Source organism: Pelophylax lessonae, assembly GCF_965119305.1.
Source record: "Pelophylax lessonae genome assembly, chromosome: 5".
Classification (NCBI taxonomy): Eukaryota; Metazoa; Chordata; class Amphibia; order Anura; family Ranidae; genus Pelophylax; species Pelophylax lessonae.
The window spans coordinates 103945945-103968073 of record NC_138772.1 but is presented as its reverse complement, the minus strand read 5'-3'; the positions used below and the strand labels follow the sequence as shown (position 1 = coordinate 103968073).

Genomic DNA, 22129 nt, shown 5'->3' with positions numbered 1-22129 from the left:
CCACACAGAAGATTGGTTTCAGTCTTTTCCCCCTGCTACCCGGACCCCCGCTGTGTGTCCCCTATGGTGCGCCTGCTGTATTATGCGCTCCCACCCCTCCCCCCAGGCCTGCCGGCTTCCCGCTGCTCCCGCCGTCTGCTGCGGGGCACAGGGGGATCTTCAGATGGATTTTAAAAAATTGTAAAGAAAAAATAAAAATAAAAAAATTAATATGGTGAAAAGTGGGGTAGTGTATACAGGGAGGCAGTGTATAGAGATGGTGTGAAAGTGTGTACAGGGATTAATTTAATTTGGAAAAATTTCCTGATCGTGTTTATTAGTGGTTTCCAATAAGACTAAAAAGCCATGCATAATATGTAGCATAATTTAGCCACACCCAGTTTGTGCTCTCACTAGTAGGAGCCCCAGTGCATTACGTTGCCCAGAAGCCCATGATGCTATTAAGATGGAACTAACCAGAGGTGAGGCTTGAAGTTGCTTCATTTAAAGAGGAAGTAAACCCTCCTCAGGAAGTTGTACCTATAGGTAAGCCTATATTAAGGCTTACCTATAGGTACTGTAAATATCTCCTAAACATGCACCGTTTAGGAGATATTTACCTTTAATGCAGCCAGTGACGTCACTGGCGCATGCGCTCTGAAGGAACGGCAGATCGTGCCGTTCCTTCAGAGCCCCGTGCCGTGACCGTCGGCTCCCGCGCGCGTGCGCGGGAGTGACGTCACCGCGGCTCCGGCCAATCAGATGGCCGGATGCCGCGATCCCGGAAGACGGGCGACTATACATGTCGCCCGTCATACAGGTAAGTGGACGGCACGGCGGGGGCTCGTTCTAAGGTAAGTATTTCATAATGAGCTAGTATGCGATGCATACTAGCTCATTATGGGTTTCTCTTTCAGGATTTAAAGAAGAGAAAAAAAAAAATTCTCGGTGTACAACCTCTTTAATCCTCACCTCCGTGGTAGATTAGAATCGCAAAAAAAAAAAAAAAAAAAAAACAGCCCAGCAAAAATAAATAAAAAAAATAAGCCAGCCACGTCTGTAGAATGAGGCAATTTCAAGCCTCACTTCTGTGAGGCTTCGCCAGGAAGGAAGGAAGAAGAGCGCACAGAAGCAGGACCTATTACAGACTTGCTTCTTGGTTAACTTCCTCTTTCCCGGTGGCCCCCCTCTCCTAATCTGCTACAGAAGCGAGGCTTGAAATTGCCTCATTCAAACCTCATCACAGGGTGATTGTGTAGGCCTTCACGTTGCATGTGCAGCAACACATGCAGCGTTAGGCCAAATGTCAGCCACCATTCACTGACCAATACTGGACGCTGGCCAGCCATTCAGCTATATTACCCCAGATATGGTTAAATTGTCTCTTAGGTGGGGTAGGGTGGGAGGGCACCGAACTGAGTCTTTGCCCCTGATGAAAGAATGTTCATTTACTAAGTCCTGATTATCGAGTACCTGGCTCTACTTTGTCATTTTTGCTCAGTCATATTTAGGCTCACTACACAACTAATGTAACAAAAACTTTGAGGTAAGACTATAAAAAAAAAGATATGCAGTCAGACAGACGGTATAGTAACATATTTCAGTACTTTAGGAAGGTATAAAGGTGATCTACAATGGGTGACCAGCCTCTGTACTAAATCTTGTTAGTTACCTTTGTCATTGTTGTGTCATCCTTCCTTGGGGTGAAACCTCCAAAAAAGCACAGGCTATAAAAGCCGACAACAGAGGAAACCATCAGATAACTAATGATTGAGGTAAGGGAATGTTGTAAAGGAAAATACTGCCAAGAGAAATATAGAAGATTTGATCTTATGCTCTGAGCAGGACACCTCAATTAAAATAAACAAAAAGAGAAAGAACACGTGCCTGCTGCATCATCTTTGACATGTATAAAATCCAATAAAATGCAAACAAGTTAAAATAACAGCCATGTAACCTTCTATGAAATTCTTTAAACAGAACCTCCTCATATCTCCATCCCTGAAGTGATTGATGGAAGTGCTCCCTTCGCAATATGCAGATGGTAAACCATAACTGATGCATTTCGAGGACCAAGCTCTCTACCTGCTGCTAGCACAGATGCTTAAGCTGGCCATTGATCGATAGAATCTTGGCTGGTTCAGCAGGGAGAGAGAGGAGTTAAATTTCACTGCCATGACCACCAATGTAGAGGGGATGCGGGGTTAACTTTCACTGCCATGGCTACCAGTGAGGGGAGTTTGATTACATTTCTCTGCCAATGACCACCAAAATGGGGGGGGGGGGGGGGTTATTAGTACGGACACCAGTGCTGGGGGCTATTATTGATGCCACTGGCACCAACTGACACCAGCGCTGGTGACTATTGCTGCATCCACTGCACTCACTGACACCAAAGTTGGGGTTCTAAAATTGCATCCACTGACACCAATGATGGGGATTATTATTGTGTCCACTGACTCCAATGAAGAGGGTTATTACTGCACTAATTGACACCAATGCTGAAGGTATTATTACTGCCACTAACATTAATGCTGGGTCAGGAGCCATACTTGAGAACTTTTATATGTTTCAAGTTGACCACTACTGGTGTGGGGCATTACCACAGTGCCCTACACCTACAGTGTAAAAATGCAGAAATCGATACTGAAATCATCACATCAGTGCTGCTCTATGGACTGAGGCCCACCCACCATTGTAGAAGATCTGATATGGACCCATGACATTACTGGCCCGAGCACTGAGCATTTTTAAATATTTTCTGGCTTCTAGTATCTCGAAGCACCCCGACTCATAAAATATCACCAGGAGAATTCCCAGGTCCATCCACATTGAGCAGCTGTTATAAGGCTTAATGATAATGTCCTACCCCTTTGCTTAATTGTTCATAACACAGAATGAACAAATAACTTCGGAAATCAGCTCCAAGAAAGTGACAACTTCTTCACAAACCTTGAAGAAAGTGATACATGAGCAAACTATAAACTTCCTTTTCCCATTTGAGATTAACTGTATGGAATATATGCTGCAGACTTTTTTCTCAAATTGCATGGCACCAGATTGACCCAGCCCCATGCGCGCCCCCCCCTATGTTCACCTGGATAGGAGTGGTGGTGGGGGGGCTGCATATAAATGAACCGATATCTCCATTTTCCTCCTGCTGCTGAATGCCTGCTCCTCTTCCTCTCCCTCCCATAGGCATTTACCGGCTGCAGGAGGTAAATAAATAAAGAGATAACTTCCTCTATATGCCCCTGCCGCTCCTCCTATCCAACTTCTTTCTGCTGACCCAGGTGTACGCTCCAGCCTCCTTGTTCTTTCCTGTCCCCCCGCCGGCTGCTGCAGGGGATCAGTCAGGATGGAGAGCAGAGGGACCAGTAAATATGTAATATACCGGGCCCCTTCCTTGTCCAAATGAATAGAGTCAGTGTATCAATCACTGACTCTGTCCATTGATAACTTAAACATAGTAAACTGTTTACTATGCTTCAGTTTGTGAATGAACAAGAAGCTTCAGTCCATTCAGTCAGTGCAGCTGAGGCCGCAGAGAAGGAGATGGAGGGCTGTGTCCTCAATCCGATTTTCTACGTCTCAAAGATGGAACATTAGAGGTCTGTTTAGACCCCCGATATCTCACCAAATAAAATACTACTGACAACAGTGGCGGAACTACCAGGCTCACAAAGGTTGCACTTGTGATGGGACCCTGGCATTCTGCCACCGGGCTTGGAGGGGAGGGCCCTGGCTGGGGACTTTAGGGACTTGCTGCAAGAAACCATGAAGGTTCTAGTTACGCCACTGCATGGCACTGAAATTATTTGGGCTTACACATGGTTATTTTCATTCTTGTGTCAGCATGTAAAGGATACAAAATCAGAATAATTTCTAACACAGCTCCAGCAAATCCAAAAGTGAACAGTGATGCATTTCCAATGCCTGGACCCTAAAAGAAAGAATACAAGAGTTATAACGATTTAAAAATAACTGAAATGTTGATTTAAAAAATACCAATTAAAATTTAAATGCTACATTTGTGAACCCTTATATTAGTAGCATATGTTGTGGGGGGGGGGGGGGGGGTAGGTGGCGGCAGCACAGAGACAACCTCAACAAAGTATACATTGTAATACATAGCTATACATACACAGTAAGTTTACAAATACGTTGTAATCTGCAAGTATGCCCAAGACCTACCAGTGCTGTCCAGCAGGGGATCCAAAACCTAACAGTGCTGTCTGGCAGGGGATCCTGGATCACAAGATTAGCTGAATAGAAGTAGAAAATCGTTTTGCACGTAAAACAGTTCACGTATATGTGGCTGTTTGCCTGGAGTTGAACTTTATGTTTAATGTGTGGGTTATGATTATAAAGGTACTTGGACAGGAGTTTTAATGTGATTGTAAAGGAGAATTTCTTTTTTTTTTTTTTTTATAAAATAGAAAAGATGTTGCACTTACCTGCTTTGTGCAATGATATCTTCTCGAGTCCCGTGCCTGTGCTCTCTGCTCCTCCTTCCTGCGAGTGCCTCTTAGCAAGCTGTGTGCTGAGGGGGCACCCATGTGGGTGTGCTCCCGATCTGCGCTGTGTGCATCCACAGACACACACAACCCAAGTAAGCACCACTCCCTCTCACTCCTCACAGGAGTTTGAGTGATGGCCGCTGCTGCTTGTGTCTCTTATGAGACCAGGAAGTGTGGAGGGCGGAGCTGCAGCCAGGACACCGCTGGATAGAGAGAGGTGGCAGGTAAGTATTCAGGGAGGGGGGGGGGGGGATTCCGGGGGAAAAAACTGAATTTTTGTACAATCTTACCGAAAAATTCCTTTCTCTGAGTCCTCTGACAGTCGCCGCCCCTCATATAGTCTTCACCAATGGGTACTGACCTCTTATCCAAAGGAGCAAGCTAGGCATAAGACTTGTTAAAAAACAAAACAATTTGCATAGACACACCTGTAGGGGGCTGTCCCACTGGTCCAATACCCCCCTGCTATCAGCATTCCCAACTCAGTTTGGTAGCAAGCAGTATATAGTCCAAAAAACCCCAAAAGAGGGGTGGGGGCGGCGACTGTCAGAGGACTCAGAGAAAGGAATTTTACGGTAAGATTTTACAAAAATTCAGTTTTCTCTTACGTCCTCTGACAGTCGCCGCCCCTCATATAGTCTTCACCAGTGGGATGTCCCAAAGCAGTGTAGACTTGAGGGGTGGGAAGCGCAACCGTCACAAAGGCAACGCAGCACCCAGGTCCGAGAAAGGAACCTAATCTGAACCAGAAAGGTAAAAACTCTGGGTAACGAGAAAGCTCAACAGGAGCAACAAACCCAGGAAAGCAAATCAAACAAAGGGGGAAACAACCCCAACAGACAGGGACAGGTAAACGCCATGTCCCCCTCAAGGGGGACTTTGCGACCAAAGGAGGCATCTGCCGATCTCAAAACGTCAAGTTTGTAAAATTTGGAAAAAGTGTGCACAGACGACCAAGTCGCTGCCTTGCACACCTGGGCCACCGAAGCCTGATGTCAGAAAGCCCAGGACGCACTCACCGCTCTGGTAGAGTGCGCCTTTACAGGGAAGGGCGGCACCCGTTCCCTAATTGAGTAGGCCTGTACAATCGTCTATCTGATCCATTTTGAAATGGTTGCCGCAGACGCAGCCATACTCTTCCGAGGGCCCTCGGGAAGGATGAAGAGAGAATCCATCTTCCTGAAGGATTCAGTAGACGCCAGGTACACCCTGATCGCCCGGACTACATCCAAGAAAAGCAAAGCAAACTCCTTAGGATACGCACACAGCGAAACCACCTTAGGATGGAAAGATTGGTTAGGTCGCAAGACCACCTTATCCCTATGAACCACCAGGTAAGGGGAGCGGCAAGACAGAGCCGCCAACTCTGACACTCTGCGGGCAGATGTGATCGCTACCAGAAAGACAACCTTTCGTGACAGCACAGGCAGAGGAATCTCCCTGATGTTCTCAAAGGGAGGACGTTGCAAAACGGACAGGACCAAATTCAAGTCCCAAGGAGGTAAAGGCGCTCTCCGAGGAGGAGCCAAATGACGCACTCCTTGAACAAAGGTGCGTATTAGAGAGTTTGACGCCAAGGGGCGCTGGAAGAGGATTGCCAGTGCAGACAACTGACCCTTAATCGTGGTCAGCGCAAGACGCTGGTCCACACCAGATTGCAGGAAGGCCAAAACCCTCGCCACTGAAAAAGAGCGAGGATGGACGCCCTTGGACTCACACCAGGCAAAATAAGCCTTCCAGGTATGGTAATAGATCTTACCGGACGAAGCCTTCCTAGCCTTGAGCAGGGTAGGAATGACTGCCGACGAGAGACCCCGATCTCTAAGGGCCTGGCTTTCAACAGCCACACCGTTAAAGCCAGCGACTGTAAAGCAGGATGGAAGATCGGCCCCTGAGACAGTAGATCGTCTCGTAACGGGAGCCGCCATGGAGGCTTGCCGACCAGTTGCATGATGTCCGTGTACCAAGACCGGCGTGGCCAGTCCGAGGCCACCAGAATTACCAACTTCGGTTCCGAGACTAACCTGGGAAGGAACCTGGATAACAACTGAATTAGGGGGAAGGCATAGATCAGGCGATACTGATTCCAAGACACCACCAGTGCATCCGAGGCGTCTGCCAGAGGATCGCGCGTTCTTGCCACGAACCTTCCCACCTTGTTGTTTAGCCGAGACGTGAACAGATCCACATCCGGGGATCCCCATCGCGCACACAGCATCCGGAACACCTCTGGATGCAGGGACCATTCCCCCTGGTCCATGGTCTGGCGGCTCAGATAATCGGCCTGCCAATTCTCCACACCTGGAATGTGAACTGCTGAAATCGCCGGGACCTGTGTCTCGGCCCAAGACATAATTTTGGTCACTTCCCGGGCTGCCCGGGCACTCCTGGTGCCCCCTTGGTGATTGATGTAAGCCACCGCAATGGCGTTGTCCGTCTGCAACCGTACAGGGCGGCCCCGAAGATGATCCGACCAACAGAGCAAGCACAGTCTGATCGCTCGCAGTTCCAGGAGGTTTATTGGCAGGGAGGATTCCTCCTCCGACCAAGTGTCCTGGGCAGACAGAGTGCCCAGAACGCCATCCCAGCCCGACAGGCTGGCGTCCTTGGTGACCACCGTCCACAACAACGGCCGGAAGGATTTTCCCTCAGTCAGAGCCAGAGACTGTAGCCACCACATTAGATCCTCTCTGACTTGGTGGCTCAAAGAGATCCACCTTTCCAAGGAATTAGAATGCCTGTCCCACCTGGCCAGAATCTCCGCTTGCAGAGATCGTGTGTGTAACTGTGCAAATGGTATCGCCTCGAAGGCCGACACCATCAACCCCAGGGACCGCATGCAGGTCCTGAGTGATGAGGATTCATTGTCCCTGAGGGACCTGACCTCGTTCTGTAGAGTTCAGAGCTTGTCCTCTGGCAGAAAGACTTAGGTTTGGGTGGAATCTAGGACTCTAGGACCATCCCCAAGTAAGGGAGGCGAAGTCGACTTCTGAACATTGATGGTCCAGCCAAACTCCTGGAGCGTCTTAACCGTGGTTGACAGATCGCGTAACAGACACTAGCTGGCCTTCGATCTTAACAGGAGATCGTCCAGATATCCCAAGATCGCAATTCCCTGCGCCCATAACAGGGCCAGAACAGGAGCCAACACTTTGGTAAACACCCTTGGAGCCAAAGCGAGACTGAAAGGTAATGCCACAAACTGATAGTGCTCCTCCGCGATTGCGAATCGGAGGTACCTCTGATGACCCTCGAATATGGGGGATGTGTAGATACGCATCCTTGAGATTGATGGAAGCCAGAAAATCTCCCGGGCTTAGGGAGGCCACCACCGAGCGGAGGGATTCCATGCTGAATTTTTGAACCCGCACAAAGTGGTTCAGAGCTTTTAAGTCCAGAATCGGACGTACCTTGCCCTCCTTTCTGGGCACAGTGAACAGATTCGAGTAAAACCCCGAAATCTGTCCTGATGCGGCACCGGGAGGATTACCCCCTGGGCGAGGAGATCCTGAACCGCCCGATGAAGATCTTGTAAACGATAAACGAACAGGGGTCAAATGAAGATATGAGGGAAAGAATCTATTAGCTGGACGCGAAAGGAATTTGATCTTGTAACCTGATCGAATGATTTCCTGAACCCACCTGTCCGGAATCCGGAGCAGCCAAGGTTCGAGAAAACCGCGCAGACGTCCCCCCACCCCTTGAACGGGTGAGGGCGTCCCTTCAGGTCGAGGCGAACTGGGCCGCCGTGCCAGCGTGGGTGGCTTTTGACTTGCCCGCCCAAGGCTTCTTCTGGCCACCATGGCCTTTGAAGGACTTGCCCTTGTCCTGTGCCTTGAAGGCACGAAAGGACCCCTGATTTGGTCTAAAGGAAGGGCCCCGCTTGCCGCGGAAAAACTTACCCTTGGGATTCTGGGGCAGCTCTTGCCCCCAGTGACCCCTTTAACCAATTCGTCCAGGGAGTCCCCAAAAAGGCGATTCCCCGCATAAGGGATGTCAGACACTGTCTTTCTGGAAGTCTGGTCAGCCGACCAGCTCTTTAGCCATACCAATCGACGGGCTATCACCGCAACAGCAGATAGTCGTGCGGCTAAAGGGGCCTCATCCAAGGCCGCGTCACACAGGAACAGAACAGCCTGAATCATCTGGTCCACCATCTCCAAAGTAGCAGGAGGGGCAGATTCAGCCACAAGGGTGCGTCTGAGCACCTTGGCTCAATCTACCTCAGCCTGAGACACCATGACGGAGGCGAGAATAGGTTTCATCAAGGAACCCACCACCATATAGGAGTGGCGAGCAAGAGATTCCATCCGCCTATCCGTAGGGTCCCTAAACACCGGATAATCCTCCGTTGGCATAAGAGTGGCCTTGTTCAACCTGGACAACGTGTGATCCACTTTAGGGGCCACCGTCCAGTGCGAATCCGTAGGAGACGCAAAGGGGTAACGGAGCTGAAACCGTTCTGGCACCACAAAATTGCGCTTCAAATTGCGCCATTGTTCGTTCACCGTTTCGTGACACTCAGCGGGACAAGGAAACACTTGTGCCGCCTTCTGGGTTCTACGGGTCCCAAAAGAAGACCGCTTACCTGGCGGGTTGGGCTCATCCTCTAAATGTAGTGTATCTTTTACCGCGGTAATAAGCACAGACATAGCAGCGTGTTCTCTGGCCATCCAAGGGGGGGAATCACCCCCCTCCTCATCCTCCACCTCCCCTTCCGACTGAGAGGACTGAGACCCAGGGGGTACACTGTCCATGGCAACCATATCAGAGTGAGAAAGCCTAGGCCTTTTTCTAGAAGCCCGCTCAGACATCAATAGATCCCCCTTGGACGCTAAAGTCGCAAGTGCAGCAGTAATCGCAGATGATTCAGACGTACCTGAATCATCCACCAAAGCTGGGGGGAATTTGCTGTCCTGGGACTCCATAAAAGCTGTTATGGCGCTGGCCCTTTAAATCGCGATAGCGGCGATCCCACCGCAATAGGAACTAGACTGAAATACCCCACAGGTAGGTATAAAACTGATAGCCAGGAGATATTCCCCAAAAAACAGCAATAAAAGACCCCCAGAAGTGTTGCCACGCTTGCTGACGATCCGTCTGCATGAGGAAAGGAAGTGATGTCACACCGCTAGAGGCAAAATAGGACTCGGCTAAAGAAAAATGGCTGCCCATAGGAATCAATGGGAGGCTCCGGGAAAATGGCCGCCAAACACGTGTATAAAGAAAACGTGCCACACACAAGATGGCGCCCGAAGGGCGCAATACACTACATAGAAAATGGCTGCTGAAGTGCCCTCAGTGAAGCCAGAGCAGCCGCCCATACCCAAAATGGCGGTCCCGCGGTATTTCACCGCTGCGGTCCGCCCAAACATGCCTGTACCCCACTAAAAAACACAAAAAACAGTGCCACAGGGGTTAGGGACCCCAACAATCCCCCACAGAGCGTCCTGGACGCGACAGTGCCCCCGCAGGGACCAGGAGGAATGAGAGCCCCAGACACACAGACATGAGGGGAGAGCACTCAGCAGATTGTCATCCCCAGACAGAGGCCCCACACAGAATGTACTCACCGTTCCAAGATGGCGTGGGCGCCTCTCCGTGACGGGAAGCCTCCCACCCCATGCGGTGGGGGTGCCGTCAGCCAAACAGGACTCTAGCAACACATGGAAACCGTAGTCTAGCGAGGTGGCCACCTCGCAGGCTTTTGTCCCTGAGGACAGGGACAGGTCGTTTGCGAGGCCAGGGCGTACGCATAGCCTACTAAACGCTCGATGGCGGGCTGGGATTCCATAAGGTTCTCTGTCCTGGGACACCAGGACAACCAGTCCGATTCCCAGCTCCGCAAACGCTGTAGTCTTCCGAACATCCGACTAACTAAGCGCAGGAAACAAAAAGCTAGTAGTGTAAAGAAAACACTTGTACATAAAATAAAAGTAATAAAACAGAAGAAAGCCTGAGACTGTAGCCCCAGCACAGGGAAAGCCTATCTTACTCCTAACTAGGCAGAAGAGAAACTGAGTTGGGAATGCTTATAGCAGGGGGGTATTGGACCAGTGGGACAGCCCCCTACAGGTGTGTCTATGCAAATTGTTTTGTTTTTTAACAAGTCTTATGCCTAGCTTGCTCCTATGGATAAGAGGTCAATACCCATTGGTGAAGACTATATGAGGGGCAGCGACTGTCAGAGGACTACAAAAATTCAGTCCCCCCCCCCATCCCTGAACACTTACCTGCCAACTCTCTCTATCCAGCGGTGTCCTGGCTGCAGCTCCGCCCTCCACACTTCCTGGTCTCATAAGAGACACAAGCAGCAGCGGCCATCACTCAAACTCCTGTGAGGAGTGAGAGGGAGTGGAGCTTACATGGGTTGTGTGTGTCTGTGGATGCACACAGCGCAGATCGGGAGCACACCCACATGGGTGCCCCCTCTGCACACAGCTTGCTAAGAGGCACTCGCAGGAAGGAGGAGCAGAGAGCTCAGCCAGGGGACTCGAGAAGATACCATTGCACAAAGCAGGTAAGTGCAACATCTTTTCTATTTTATAAAAAAAAAAAAAAAATTCTCCTTTACAATCACATTAAAACAAACTGAGTTGGGAATGCTGCTAGCAGGGGGGTACTGGACCAGTGGGACAGCCCCCTACAGGTGTGTCTATGTAAATTGTTTTGTTTTTTAACAAGTCTTATGCCTAGCTTGCTCCTATGGATAAGAGGTCAATACCTATTGGTGAAGACTATATGAGGGGCGGCGACTGTCAGAGGACGTAAGAGAAATTGGCAGTGAGTTTTTTTTTACCCTAATGCAGAGAATGCATTAAGGTTAAAAAAAAAACATTTTGACTTTAGAATCACTTTAAGGACTGTAAGCAAATTATCTCTCGCACTGGTTCCTAAAACTTGGAGCTGCAGCTACTCATCTTTAAGGAAGCGCAGGCCAATAAACTGTAGTTTTGCCTTTTTATTTTCTGCCGTTTATCTTTCTCAAAGTGATTGCAAGGTAATTTTAAGAGGATCATGTCATTTTAAAAACCTCTGGATTGTGAAGAGGTTATTATTTACATAACATAAAAGTTAGGACATGCTAAAAAATAAAAAATGAAAACAGTACATCCAGTCAGGCCAGACACATTATTATGCTATAAGAATTGCTTAATGATTCTTGTTTAGCATAAATCAATTCCTACACATGATGAGATCAGAGCACTGGCCTCCATCCAGGTTCTCTGGCTCACAGACATCTACCACAGCCATTGTACAGGTATCATCATTAAAAAAAAATCTAGGACAGGTTCTGAAGGAGAATGTACCACTCATGCCAAAATATGTAAAGGCAGACAACAACTTGTTTCATTAAACTGCTCGTTACACCTGTGCAGGCTTTGACAAAGGCAAAACCAGTCAACTTTTTTATACATCAAAGAAAAAAAAAAAAAGAATTGTTTTACAAATGAACAAAACTCAATTCCATCCATTATCTAGGCTGAATCTGGCCCATTCCATGTGGTCTTTGCACCTCTCCTGCAGCTGCGGCACCCCCCTCGTTTTCACCCCCACCTTGTCTCAGCAGTCAGCAGCAGAGAGGACAGAACTCCACCGCCAGATCCTGCGCTTCTCTGTGCAGCTGCAGAGGTTTGTCTCGACCACCCCTGTCTCAGCAGTCAGCAGCAGAGAAGAGGTCAGAATTCCTCCTACATATCCTACACCTCTTTGTGCCCCGGCAGAACCCCGTTGTCTCCACCTCCCCTGGTCTCAGCATTCAGCGGACTCCGACAGCTGACTCCAGGCCCTGCACTTTCTACTTCCCAGCTCCAGGTACTTCCTAGTAGCCACGCATGGTAAGGGGGGTGCACTTTGATGTACGAGAGGGTGGGGGACTCTGACTTCTGAAGTAAGGAGGGTGCTCTGGACATCTAGTCTTACAGACATAACTGGCCAATTGAGCGTGACCATAATGCTGATGCAGCCTGCGATGAAATGGATTTTGACACCCCTGATCTAGGCATTTAGTCAAACCGGTCATTTTCCCAATTAAACATTTGACTCTAAAAGGCAAATTTATAGGGGTGCAAGTCCATGAAAATGGTAGTCCTGTGGGTTTCTACACATCCTAAAGTATAGCCAAAAATTCTTTAGAGAGATTTCCTGTTAGTTGATAGGTACAGAAAGTGCAGGGAAACCTCCCCCCCAGACAGCCAAAAGAAAAAAATTTTTTAAACCTCCCTTAATCCATCCCAAACTATACATCATACAACTGCAGACCCGGGGTTGGATTTTGCCCTTTGTTTGCCTTTATCCATCCCTTGGGGCATTATTCCACCCACTGACACCAACAACGGGGCACTATTCCTCCCACTGATACGAGACACTATTCTCCCTAATACCAAAGATGGGTCACTCTTTACTCCCAGTGACCCCCGTACATTGTCTCCGCCTACTGCCCACAGTCAGGCTAAATTCTGAAGGACAGTACACTGGTCCTTTGTTTAGAAAGTTTGGACATCCCTGCTCCAGATACATGTTAGTGCATGCATGAATGTTGAAACAACAGAAGCACCATGTTTCAAACCAGGAGATGCAAATGATTATCAGCAGAACACTTCTAAATAGTTTACTGCAACATTACATATTTCTAAAATGTTCCAGCTGTACCATGTAGTTATTTTAAAAAGTATTCTGTTCTCTTTGTGTAAAATACCTGGTGTACCCCTGCTTTCCTTTTTCAAGCTGACCATGATAGACATGAGAGCACATCCATCCAAGTGTGATCAGTTTTCTGGCCTGTCCTTCAATGATCAGACAGCTATTCACTGAGAAGATTGGTGCACTGCTGTTTCTCTTCCCCCACCTCTCCAAGCTCCTTATGCAGCTGAGAACTAAGATTATGTGATCACTTGTTATAAAAAATGTTATATATATATATACACACACACACACACGTTTCATAAAATAGAGAAAGTTAATTTCAGTAGTTGAATTCAAAAGGTGAAGCTCAAATTTTATATAAATGCATTACACACACGAGTGATTTATTTCAAGCATTTGGTTCTTTTAATTCTGATGATTATGGCTTACAGCTAGTGAAAACCCAAAATTCAGTATCTCAGAAAATGTGATTATTACATAAGACCACTGACTGTGGCAACCTCACACTGGACCTCAGGCAACGTGGATTCTGTGTCTCTCCACTCTTCCTCCAGACTCTGGGACCTTGATTTCCAAATGACAAGCAACATTTTCCACAGTCTGTGATGATTTGGGGACCCATGTCATCTGCTGGTGTTGGTCCACTATCTTTTATTAAGTCCAAAGTCAGCGCAGCCCTCTAGCAGGAAATTCTAGAGCACTTCATGCTTCCCTCTGCTGACCAGCTTTATGGAGTTGTTGATTTATTTTCCTGCAGGACTTAGCACCTGCCCACACTGCCAAACAGTGGCAGCCGGTGTGTTGGGGGCGCCCCCCCCGCCATCCATGCGTCCGGCCCCCTAATCTGCATGCAGGGGCGCCGGACACATGGAGTTCAATGGGGCTTTCTTTTTTGGCATCCCCTGATTAGAGCCAGAGGCTCCAATAGGCTGCAGCAAAGGGTGGACCCGGGGCGCAGAGGAGTGTGCCCCGAGCCCACCCATTGTGTGACAATAGCGAATGAAAATTCGCTATTGTCACACGGATCCTCCTCCTGGCCAATCAGGGAGCAGGTCCAATACGCGGTTCCTGATTGGCCGCAAGGCAAACCCCATGCCATAGGCCGAGGAGGAGGCGGGAGGACTCGAGGAGACACCGGGGGATTGAAGAGAAGCCACCGCCGGGACACTGAGGAGAAAGGGGCCGCCGCGGCTGCTCCAGGGCTCTAGGTAAGTGCACTGGTCTCGGTGGGCACACTGCATTGAAAGGGGGCATGTACGCTGGTCACTGCATTGAAAGGGGGCAGGTACGCTGGTTACTGCATTGAAAGGGGGCATGTACGCTGGTCACTGCATTGAAAGGGGGCATGTACGCTGGTCACTGCATTGAAAGGGGGCATGTACGCTGGTCACTGCATTGAAAGGGGCATGTACGCTGGTCACTGCATTGAAAGGGGCATGTACGCTGGTCACTGCATTGAAAGGGGGCATGTATGCTGGTCACTGCATTGAAATGGGGCATTACGCTGGTCACTCTGCATTGAAAGGGGGCACACTATACCTTAATTACTGAAGGCCCCTTTCACACTTTTGCGACCTCAAAGTCACGCAATTTTTTACAGCGTTTTTTGCCGCAAAGCAATACCTATTACATTTTTCTGTTTGCGCCCCCCCAAAAATTTTGAGCACCAGCCGCCACTGCTGCCAAAAGTACCAATACCTGGTTTAATGATCATAGTATCACTATGCTTGAATGGCCAGCAAACTCGCCTGACCTAAACCCCATAAAGAATCAGTGGGGTATTGTAAAGAGGAAGATGAGAGACACCAGACCCAACAATGCAGACAAACTGAAGTCCGCTATCAAAGCAAACTGGGCTTCCATAACACCTCAGCAATGTCACAGGCTGATCGCCTCCATGCAACGCAGCATTGATGCAGTAATTCATGCAAAAGGAGCCCCGGCCAAGTATTGAATGTATACTATACTGCACATGGACATACTTTTCAGTAAGCCAACATTTCTGTATTAAAATTCCTTTTTATGAATAAATGATGTAATATTCTAATTTTTTAGAAACTGAATTTTGGGTTTTCACTAGCTGTCAGCCATAATTATCAAAATAAAAGAAATAATTGAAATATATCACTCTGTGTGTAACACATCTATATAAAATATATGAGTTTCACTTTTTGAATTGAACAGTGGCGGCTGGTGAAGTTTTAAGATGGGGGGGCGCAAGACCCTGCCCTTCCATTTTGACCCCCCCCCATTTCTCAGAAGCCACACCCCTTATAGACTCCACCCATTTTGTCCCCTGTATTTTGCTTGCGTGAACCAATTCTCCCAATATATCACATATTAAGGGGTCTCTCAGTACTAGTATATCCCATAATAGGGAACAGGGGCCCTATTATGGGATATACTGTGAGAGACACCCTATTATGGGATACATGGACTGAGAGTGGCACAAACCCCACAGTACAGACCCCTCCAGCACAAACCCGCACAAACAACTCAAGCACAAACCCCACAGTACATGCCCTCTAGCATAAACTCCACAGTACAGGCCCCTAGCACAAACCCCACAGTACATGCCCCCTTCAATATAGTGACCACCAGTATAAATGCCCCCTTTCAATGTAGTGACCAGCATACATGTCTCCAATGCAGAGCTATGCGTGCGTGCCTCCAATGCAGTGACCACCAGTTTACATGTCCCCAATGCAGAGCTATGCATGCGTGACTCCAGTGCAGCCAATAAACATGTCCCCAATGCAGAGCTATGCGTGCGTGCCTCCAGTGCAGCCAGTAAACATGTCCCCAATGCAGAGCTATGCATGCTTGCCTCCAGTGCAGCCAGTAAACATGTCCCCAATGCAGAGCTATGCATGCGTGCCTCCAGTGCAGCCAGTATACATGTCCCCAATGCAGAGCTATGCATGCGATGCGTGCCTCCAGTGCAGCCAGTATACATGTCCCCAATGCAGAGCTATGCATGCGTGCCTCCAGTGCAGCCAGTATACATGTCCCCAATGCAGAGCTATGCATGCGTGCCTCCAGTGCAGCCAGTATACATGTCCCCAATGCAGAGCTATGCGTGCGTGCCTCCAGTGCAGTCAGTATACATGTACCCCAATGCAGAGCTATGCGTGCGTGCCTCCAGTGCAGCCAGTATACATGTCCCCAATGCAGAGCTATGCATGCGTGCCTCCAGTGCAGCCAGTATACATGTCCCCAATGCAGAGCTATGCATGCGTGCCTCCAGTGCAGCCAGTATACATGTCCCCAATGCAGAGCTATGTATGCGTGCCTCCAGTGCAGCCAGTATACATGTCCCCAATGCAGAGCTATGCATGCGTGCCTCCAGTGCAGCCAGTAAACATGTCCCCAATGCAGAGCTATGCATGCGATGCTTGCCTCCAGTATACATGTACCCCAATGCAGAGCTATGCGTGTGTGCCTCCAGTGACCACCAGTATACATGTACCCAATGCAGAGCTATGCGTGCGTGCCTCCAGTGACCACCAGTATACATGTACCCCAATGCAGAGCTATGCGTGCGTGCCTCCAGTGACCATCAGTATACATGTACCCCAATGCAGAGCTATGCGTGCGTGCCTCCAGTGACCACCAGTAATGTACCCCAATGCAGAGCTATGCGTGCGTGCCTCCAGTGACCACCAGTAATGTACCCCAATGCAGAGCTATGCGTGCGTGCCTCCAGTGACCACCAGTATACATGTACCCCAATGCAGAGCTATGCGTGCGTGCCTCCAGTGACCACCAGTAATGTACCCCAATGCAGAGCTATGTGTGCGTGCCTCCAGTGACCACCAGTAATGTACCCCAATGCAGAGCTATGCGTGCGTGCCTCCAGTGACCACCAGTAATGTACCCCAATGCAGAGCTATGCGTGCGTGCCTCCAGTGACCACCAGTAATGTACCCCAATGCAGAGCTATGCGTGCCTCCAGTGACCACCAGTAATGTACCCCAATGCAGAGCTATGCGTGCGTGCGTGCGTGCCTCCAGTGACCACCAGTAATGTACCCCAATGCAGAGCTATGCGTGCGTGCGTGCCTCCAGTGACCACCAGTAATGTACCCCAATGCAGAGCTATGCGTGCGTGCCTCCAGTGACCACCAGTAATGTACCCCAATGCAGAGCTATGCGTGCGTGCGTGCCTCCAGTGACCACCAGTAATGTACCCCAATGCAGAGCTATGCGTGCCTGCGTGCGTGCCTCCAGTGACCACCAGTAATGTACCCCAATGCAGAGCTATGCGTGCGTGCGTGCCTCCAGTGACCACCAGTAATGTACCCCAATGCAGAGCTATGCGTGCGTGCCTCCAGTGACCACCAGTAATGTACCCCAATGCAGAGCTATGTGTGCGTGCCTCCAGTGACCACCAGTAATGTACCCCAATGCAGAGCTATGCGTGCGTGCCTCCAGTGACCACCAGTAATGTACCCCAATGCAGAGCTATGCGTGCGTGCCTCCAGTGACCACCAGTAATGTACCCCAATGCAGAGCTATGCGTGCGTGCGTGCCTCCAGTGACCACCAGTAATGTACCCCAATGCAGAGCTATGCGTGCGTGCGTGCCTCCAGTGACCACCAGTAATGTACCCCAATGCAGAGCTATGCGTACGTGCCTCCAGTGACCACCAGTAATGTACCCCAATGCAGAGCTATGCGTGCCTCCAGTGACCACCAGTAATGTACCCCAATGCAGAGCTATGCGTGCGTGCGTGCCTCCAGTGACCACCAGTAGTGTACCCCAATGCAGAGCTATGCGTGCGTGCCTCCAGTGACCACCAGTAATGTACCCCAATGCAGAGCTATGCGTGCGTGCCTCCAGTGACCACCAGTAATGTACCCCAATGCAGAGCTATGCGTGCGTGCCTCCAGTGACCACCAGTAATGTACCCCAATGCAGAGCTATGCGTGCGTGCCTCCAGTGACCACCAGTAATGTACCCCAATGCAGAGTTATGCGTGCGTGCGTGCCTCCAGTGACCACCAGTAATGTACCCCAATGCAGAGCTGTGCGTGCCTCCAGTGACCACCAGTAATGTACCCCAATGCAGAGCTATGCGTGCGTGCGTACCTCCAGTGACCACCAGTAATGTACCCCAATGCAGAGCTATGCGTGCGTGCGTGCCTCCAGTGACCACCAGTAATGTACCCCAATGCAGAGCTATGCGTGCGTGCCTCCAGTGACCACCAGTAATGTACCCCAATGCAGAGCTATGCGTGCGTGCCCGACAGAGTGCACTTACCTGTGAGTCACGGCGGCTTCTCCCTCTCCTCTTCTTCGTTCGGCGGCGGGAAGGTGAGCGGCGGGAAGGTGAGCGGCGCTTCTCCCTCTTCTGCGGTGGGTGACCGGCGCGGGCTTCTTCTCCGGACTGGACTCCAGGTCTTCGGCGGCGGGAAGCTGACCGGGCAGTGACGGTGAGTGACTGATGCACGCACCGACACCGCCCCCACTGCGACGTCAGCGGCGGCGCAATCGGATGTCCTGGATGATGATTGGTCCAGGCTGGAGACTGGACCAATCACAGCCAGGAATCCACGAAGTGGGGGTGTGCAAGCGCTGTGCCCCGCACCCAGGTTACGCCCCCAGAAGGCAGCCAATCGGCGCCTCTTGTGGGTCGTAACCCCACCCCCCCACCCCCAGCCTCCACTTAGGCCGGCGGCGTCGAAATTTGCGAACGCAATTTTTTATTTTTTTTTGAAAACTTTATTGATCATTTTGTCTTTTTTTTTTCTTTTGTTAGGGGGGGGGGGGGCGCCACTGGAATTGAATTACTGAAATAAATTAACTTTTTTGATGATATTCTAATTTTAGGAGATGCACCTGTATATTTGTGGGTACAGCCTGTAGTTACCATAACCACCTCAGACCGCAGGTATAAGGTAAAGCACGTATAGATCATCAATGCACACACAGCATAATGTATCCATTCCTAAATTGCCACTTTATAGCAGAAACTTCCAGGTCAGCTCTTCCCTTTTTTTCTGGAAGCCACAAAAACCTGGCGACACTATTATGCAAAGATCAACCAGCTCATGTGGTCTAAGCTCTGCAAACCACCCATCCTCAATGGGAGGTACCTGCTATGCATTACAAGTGACAATTTTTCAAGTATATTATGACTACAGGTTTGCTTTAAAAATGTGTACAGACATACAGTACCTCACAAAAAAGTGAGTACACCCCTCACATTTTTGGAAATATTTTATTATATCTTTTCATGTGACAACACAAAAAAAATGACACTTTGCTAAAATGTAAAGTAGTGAGTATACAACTTGTATAAAAGAGTACGTTTTCTGTCCCCTCAAAAAAAACTCAACACAGCCATTAATATCTAAACCGCTGGCAACAAAAGTGAGTACACCCCTAAGTGAAAATGTCCAAATTGGCCCAAATTGTCAATATTTTGTGTGGTCACCATTATTTTCCAGCACTGCCTTAACCCTCTTGGGCATGGAGTTCACCAGAGCTTCACAGGTTGCCAATGGAGTTCTCTTCCACTCCTCTATGATCACATCACAGAGCTGGTGGATGTTCGAGACCTCGCGCTCCTTAACCTCCTGTTTGAGGATGCCCCACAGATGCTTAATAGGGTTTAGGTCTGGAGACATGCTTGGCCAGTCCGTCACCTTTACCCTCAGCTTCTTCAGCAAGGCAGTGGTCATCTCTGAGATGTATTTGGGGTCGTTATGTTTGAATACAGCCCAGTCTCCGAAGGGAGGGGATCATGCTCTGCTTCAGTATGTCCCAGTACATGTTGGCATTTATGGTTCCAGTGATGTTTGACCACCATGCTTGACTGTAGACAAGACACACTTGTCTATGTACTCCTCCCTTGGTTGCTGCCACACACGCTTGACACCATCTGAACCAAATAAGTTTATCTTGGTCTCAGCAGACCACAGGACATGGTTCCAGTAATCCATTTCCTAAGTCTGCTAGTCTTCAGCAAACTGTTTGCGGGCTATATTGTGTATCACTTTTAGAAGAGCCTTCATTCTGGAACGACAGCCATGCAGACCAACTTGATGCAGTGTGTGGCGTATGGTCTGAGCACTGACAGGCTGACCCCCCACCCCTTCAACTTCTGCAGCAATGCTGGCAGCACTCATATGTCTATTTCCCAAAGACATCCTCTGCATATGACACTGAGCATGTTCACACAACTTCTTTTGTCTACCATGGCGAGGCCTGCTCTGAGTGGAACCTGTCCTGGTAAACCACTGTATGGTCTTGGCCACCATGCTGCAGCTCAGTTTCAGTGTCTTGCCAATCTTCTTATAGCCTAGGCCATCTTTATGTAGAGCAACAATTCTTTTTTTCAGATCCTCAGAGTTCTTTGCCATGAGGGGCCATGTTGAAATTCCAGTGACCAGTATGAGAGAATGAGAGCGATAACACCAAAATTTAAGACACCTGTTCCCCATTCACACCGGAGACCTTGTAACACTAACAAGCCACATGACACCGGGGAGGGAAAATGGCTAATAGGGCCCTAATTGGAAATTTTCACTTAGGGGTGTACTTACTTTTGTTGTTAGCAGTTTGAACATTAATGGCTGTATATGGAGTTATTTTGAGGGGACAGCAAATTAACACTGTTATACTACTACTTTACATTGTAGCAAAGTGTCACTTCTTTAGTGTTGTCTCTTGAAAAGATATAAAAAAAATATTTACAAAAATGTGAGGGGTGTACTCACTTTTGTGAAATACTGTATGAATGTGCTTAGAGGCAGGGGCTCCTACTGTGCTTGTCAATAATCTATACATCAATATAACATCACTGTACCTTTGAACCTTTTGGCATTGCTGTTTCGTCCACTAGCAATCTCAGAATGTTGCAGGAGACCAGAATCACAGAAAAGGACTGAAACAATTCAAGACAAAACCGTAAAAGAGGGAAATGTTAAAAAACAACAAATGTTCAACACCAAAATGGAAGCAAATAACCTTACCGTTGCGGTGAGAAGTAGTATCATTACAGCTGGGTAGATCAGGTTTCTCTCCCAGGCAGAAGCGTTCTTGCGTCTTTCTTTTAAAAACAAAGTAAAAGCCAAGTAGGAAAGCATAAAAACAATAAAATTATTTAAGAGATCTAAACACAAGATCCACTGGTGGGAGTTTAACTAAAGCTGGAGCACTCAGAATCTGGTGCAGCTCTGCATGGTAGCCAATCCGCTTCTAACTTCAGCTTGTTCAACTAAGCTTTGGCACTAAAACCTGGAAGTTGGTTTCTTTTGCAAAACTGCACCAGTTTTAGTAAATAATCCCCACTACATTATACCATCCAGGTAAAAAATAGAAAGCTCACAGATATTCCACAACCCCCTTTTGATTGTAGTGGGTTTAATTGGAAGGAAAAGCTGCAGTTCCAGATGTAACCTGCAGCACCACAACCTGCTAAAAGCTGGTGTACTTGCAAGTACATTAATTACAATGGTACTCTATTGGAACAATTGCATTTAGAAGGTCAGAACTTAAGTCAGCTAAACCCAGTAAACAGCATCCCGCTACCACTTGAGGTATTCATTTTTCCAGGAAAACATCGACCCTCCAAGACAAGCTACATATCTCCATGCTGTCAGTGAAGAGATTGGCTTTCAGCTAATTGTTTAACATACTAAGGCCCCTTTCACACGGACGTTCCGATCGGGTCCACCTGTCAGTTTTTCAGGTGGACCCGATTGGAACCTCCATTCTTCTCTATGGAGAGGCGAGTGTAAACAGAAAGGGCTCTGATCTGATTCGCCAGAAACAGACAGATGGGGATATGATTGCCATCCCTCTTACACCTGATTGCCATCCGATGTGCCAAAGGACAGGCAGTTAGTTTACTCCTGGCTGCCCATAAAGGAGAGTGGTCTGTGTCCATGTCCGCTCTGCATGAGCAGACCGGAAAAGGGCCTGTCATCCGCCTGCTCAGCAGGGATAAGCAGATAGATCCCCTGCTGAGCAAGCGGAA

The 22129-nt window shown here is 48.7% G+C and overlaps 1 protein-coding gene across 1 annotated transcript in view; it reads right to left on the bottom strand.

Moving 5' to 3' along the window:
• The window catches only part of LMBR1 (limb development membrane protein 1), a 387912-nt gene that overhangs the window by 55748 nt on the left and 310035 nt on the right, over positions 1-22129 (bottom strand). The window contains exons 11-14 of the mRNA XM_082259842.1: positions 21123-21199; positions 20957-21034; positions 3849-3922; positions 1652-1742 (exon numbers count right to left, since the gene is read on the bottom strand). Of these exons, the coding sequence (XP_082115968.1) occupies positions 1652-1742; positions 3849-3922; positions 20957-21034; positions 21123-21199 (320 nt within the window). The remainder of the gene's footprint in view (positions 1-1651; positions 1743-3848; positions 3923-20956; positions 21035-21122; positions 21200-22129) is intronic.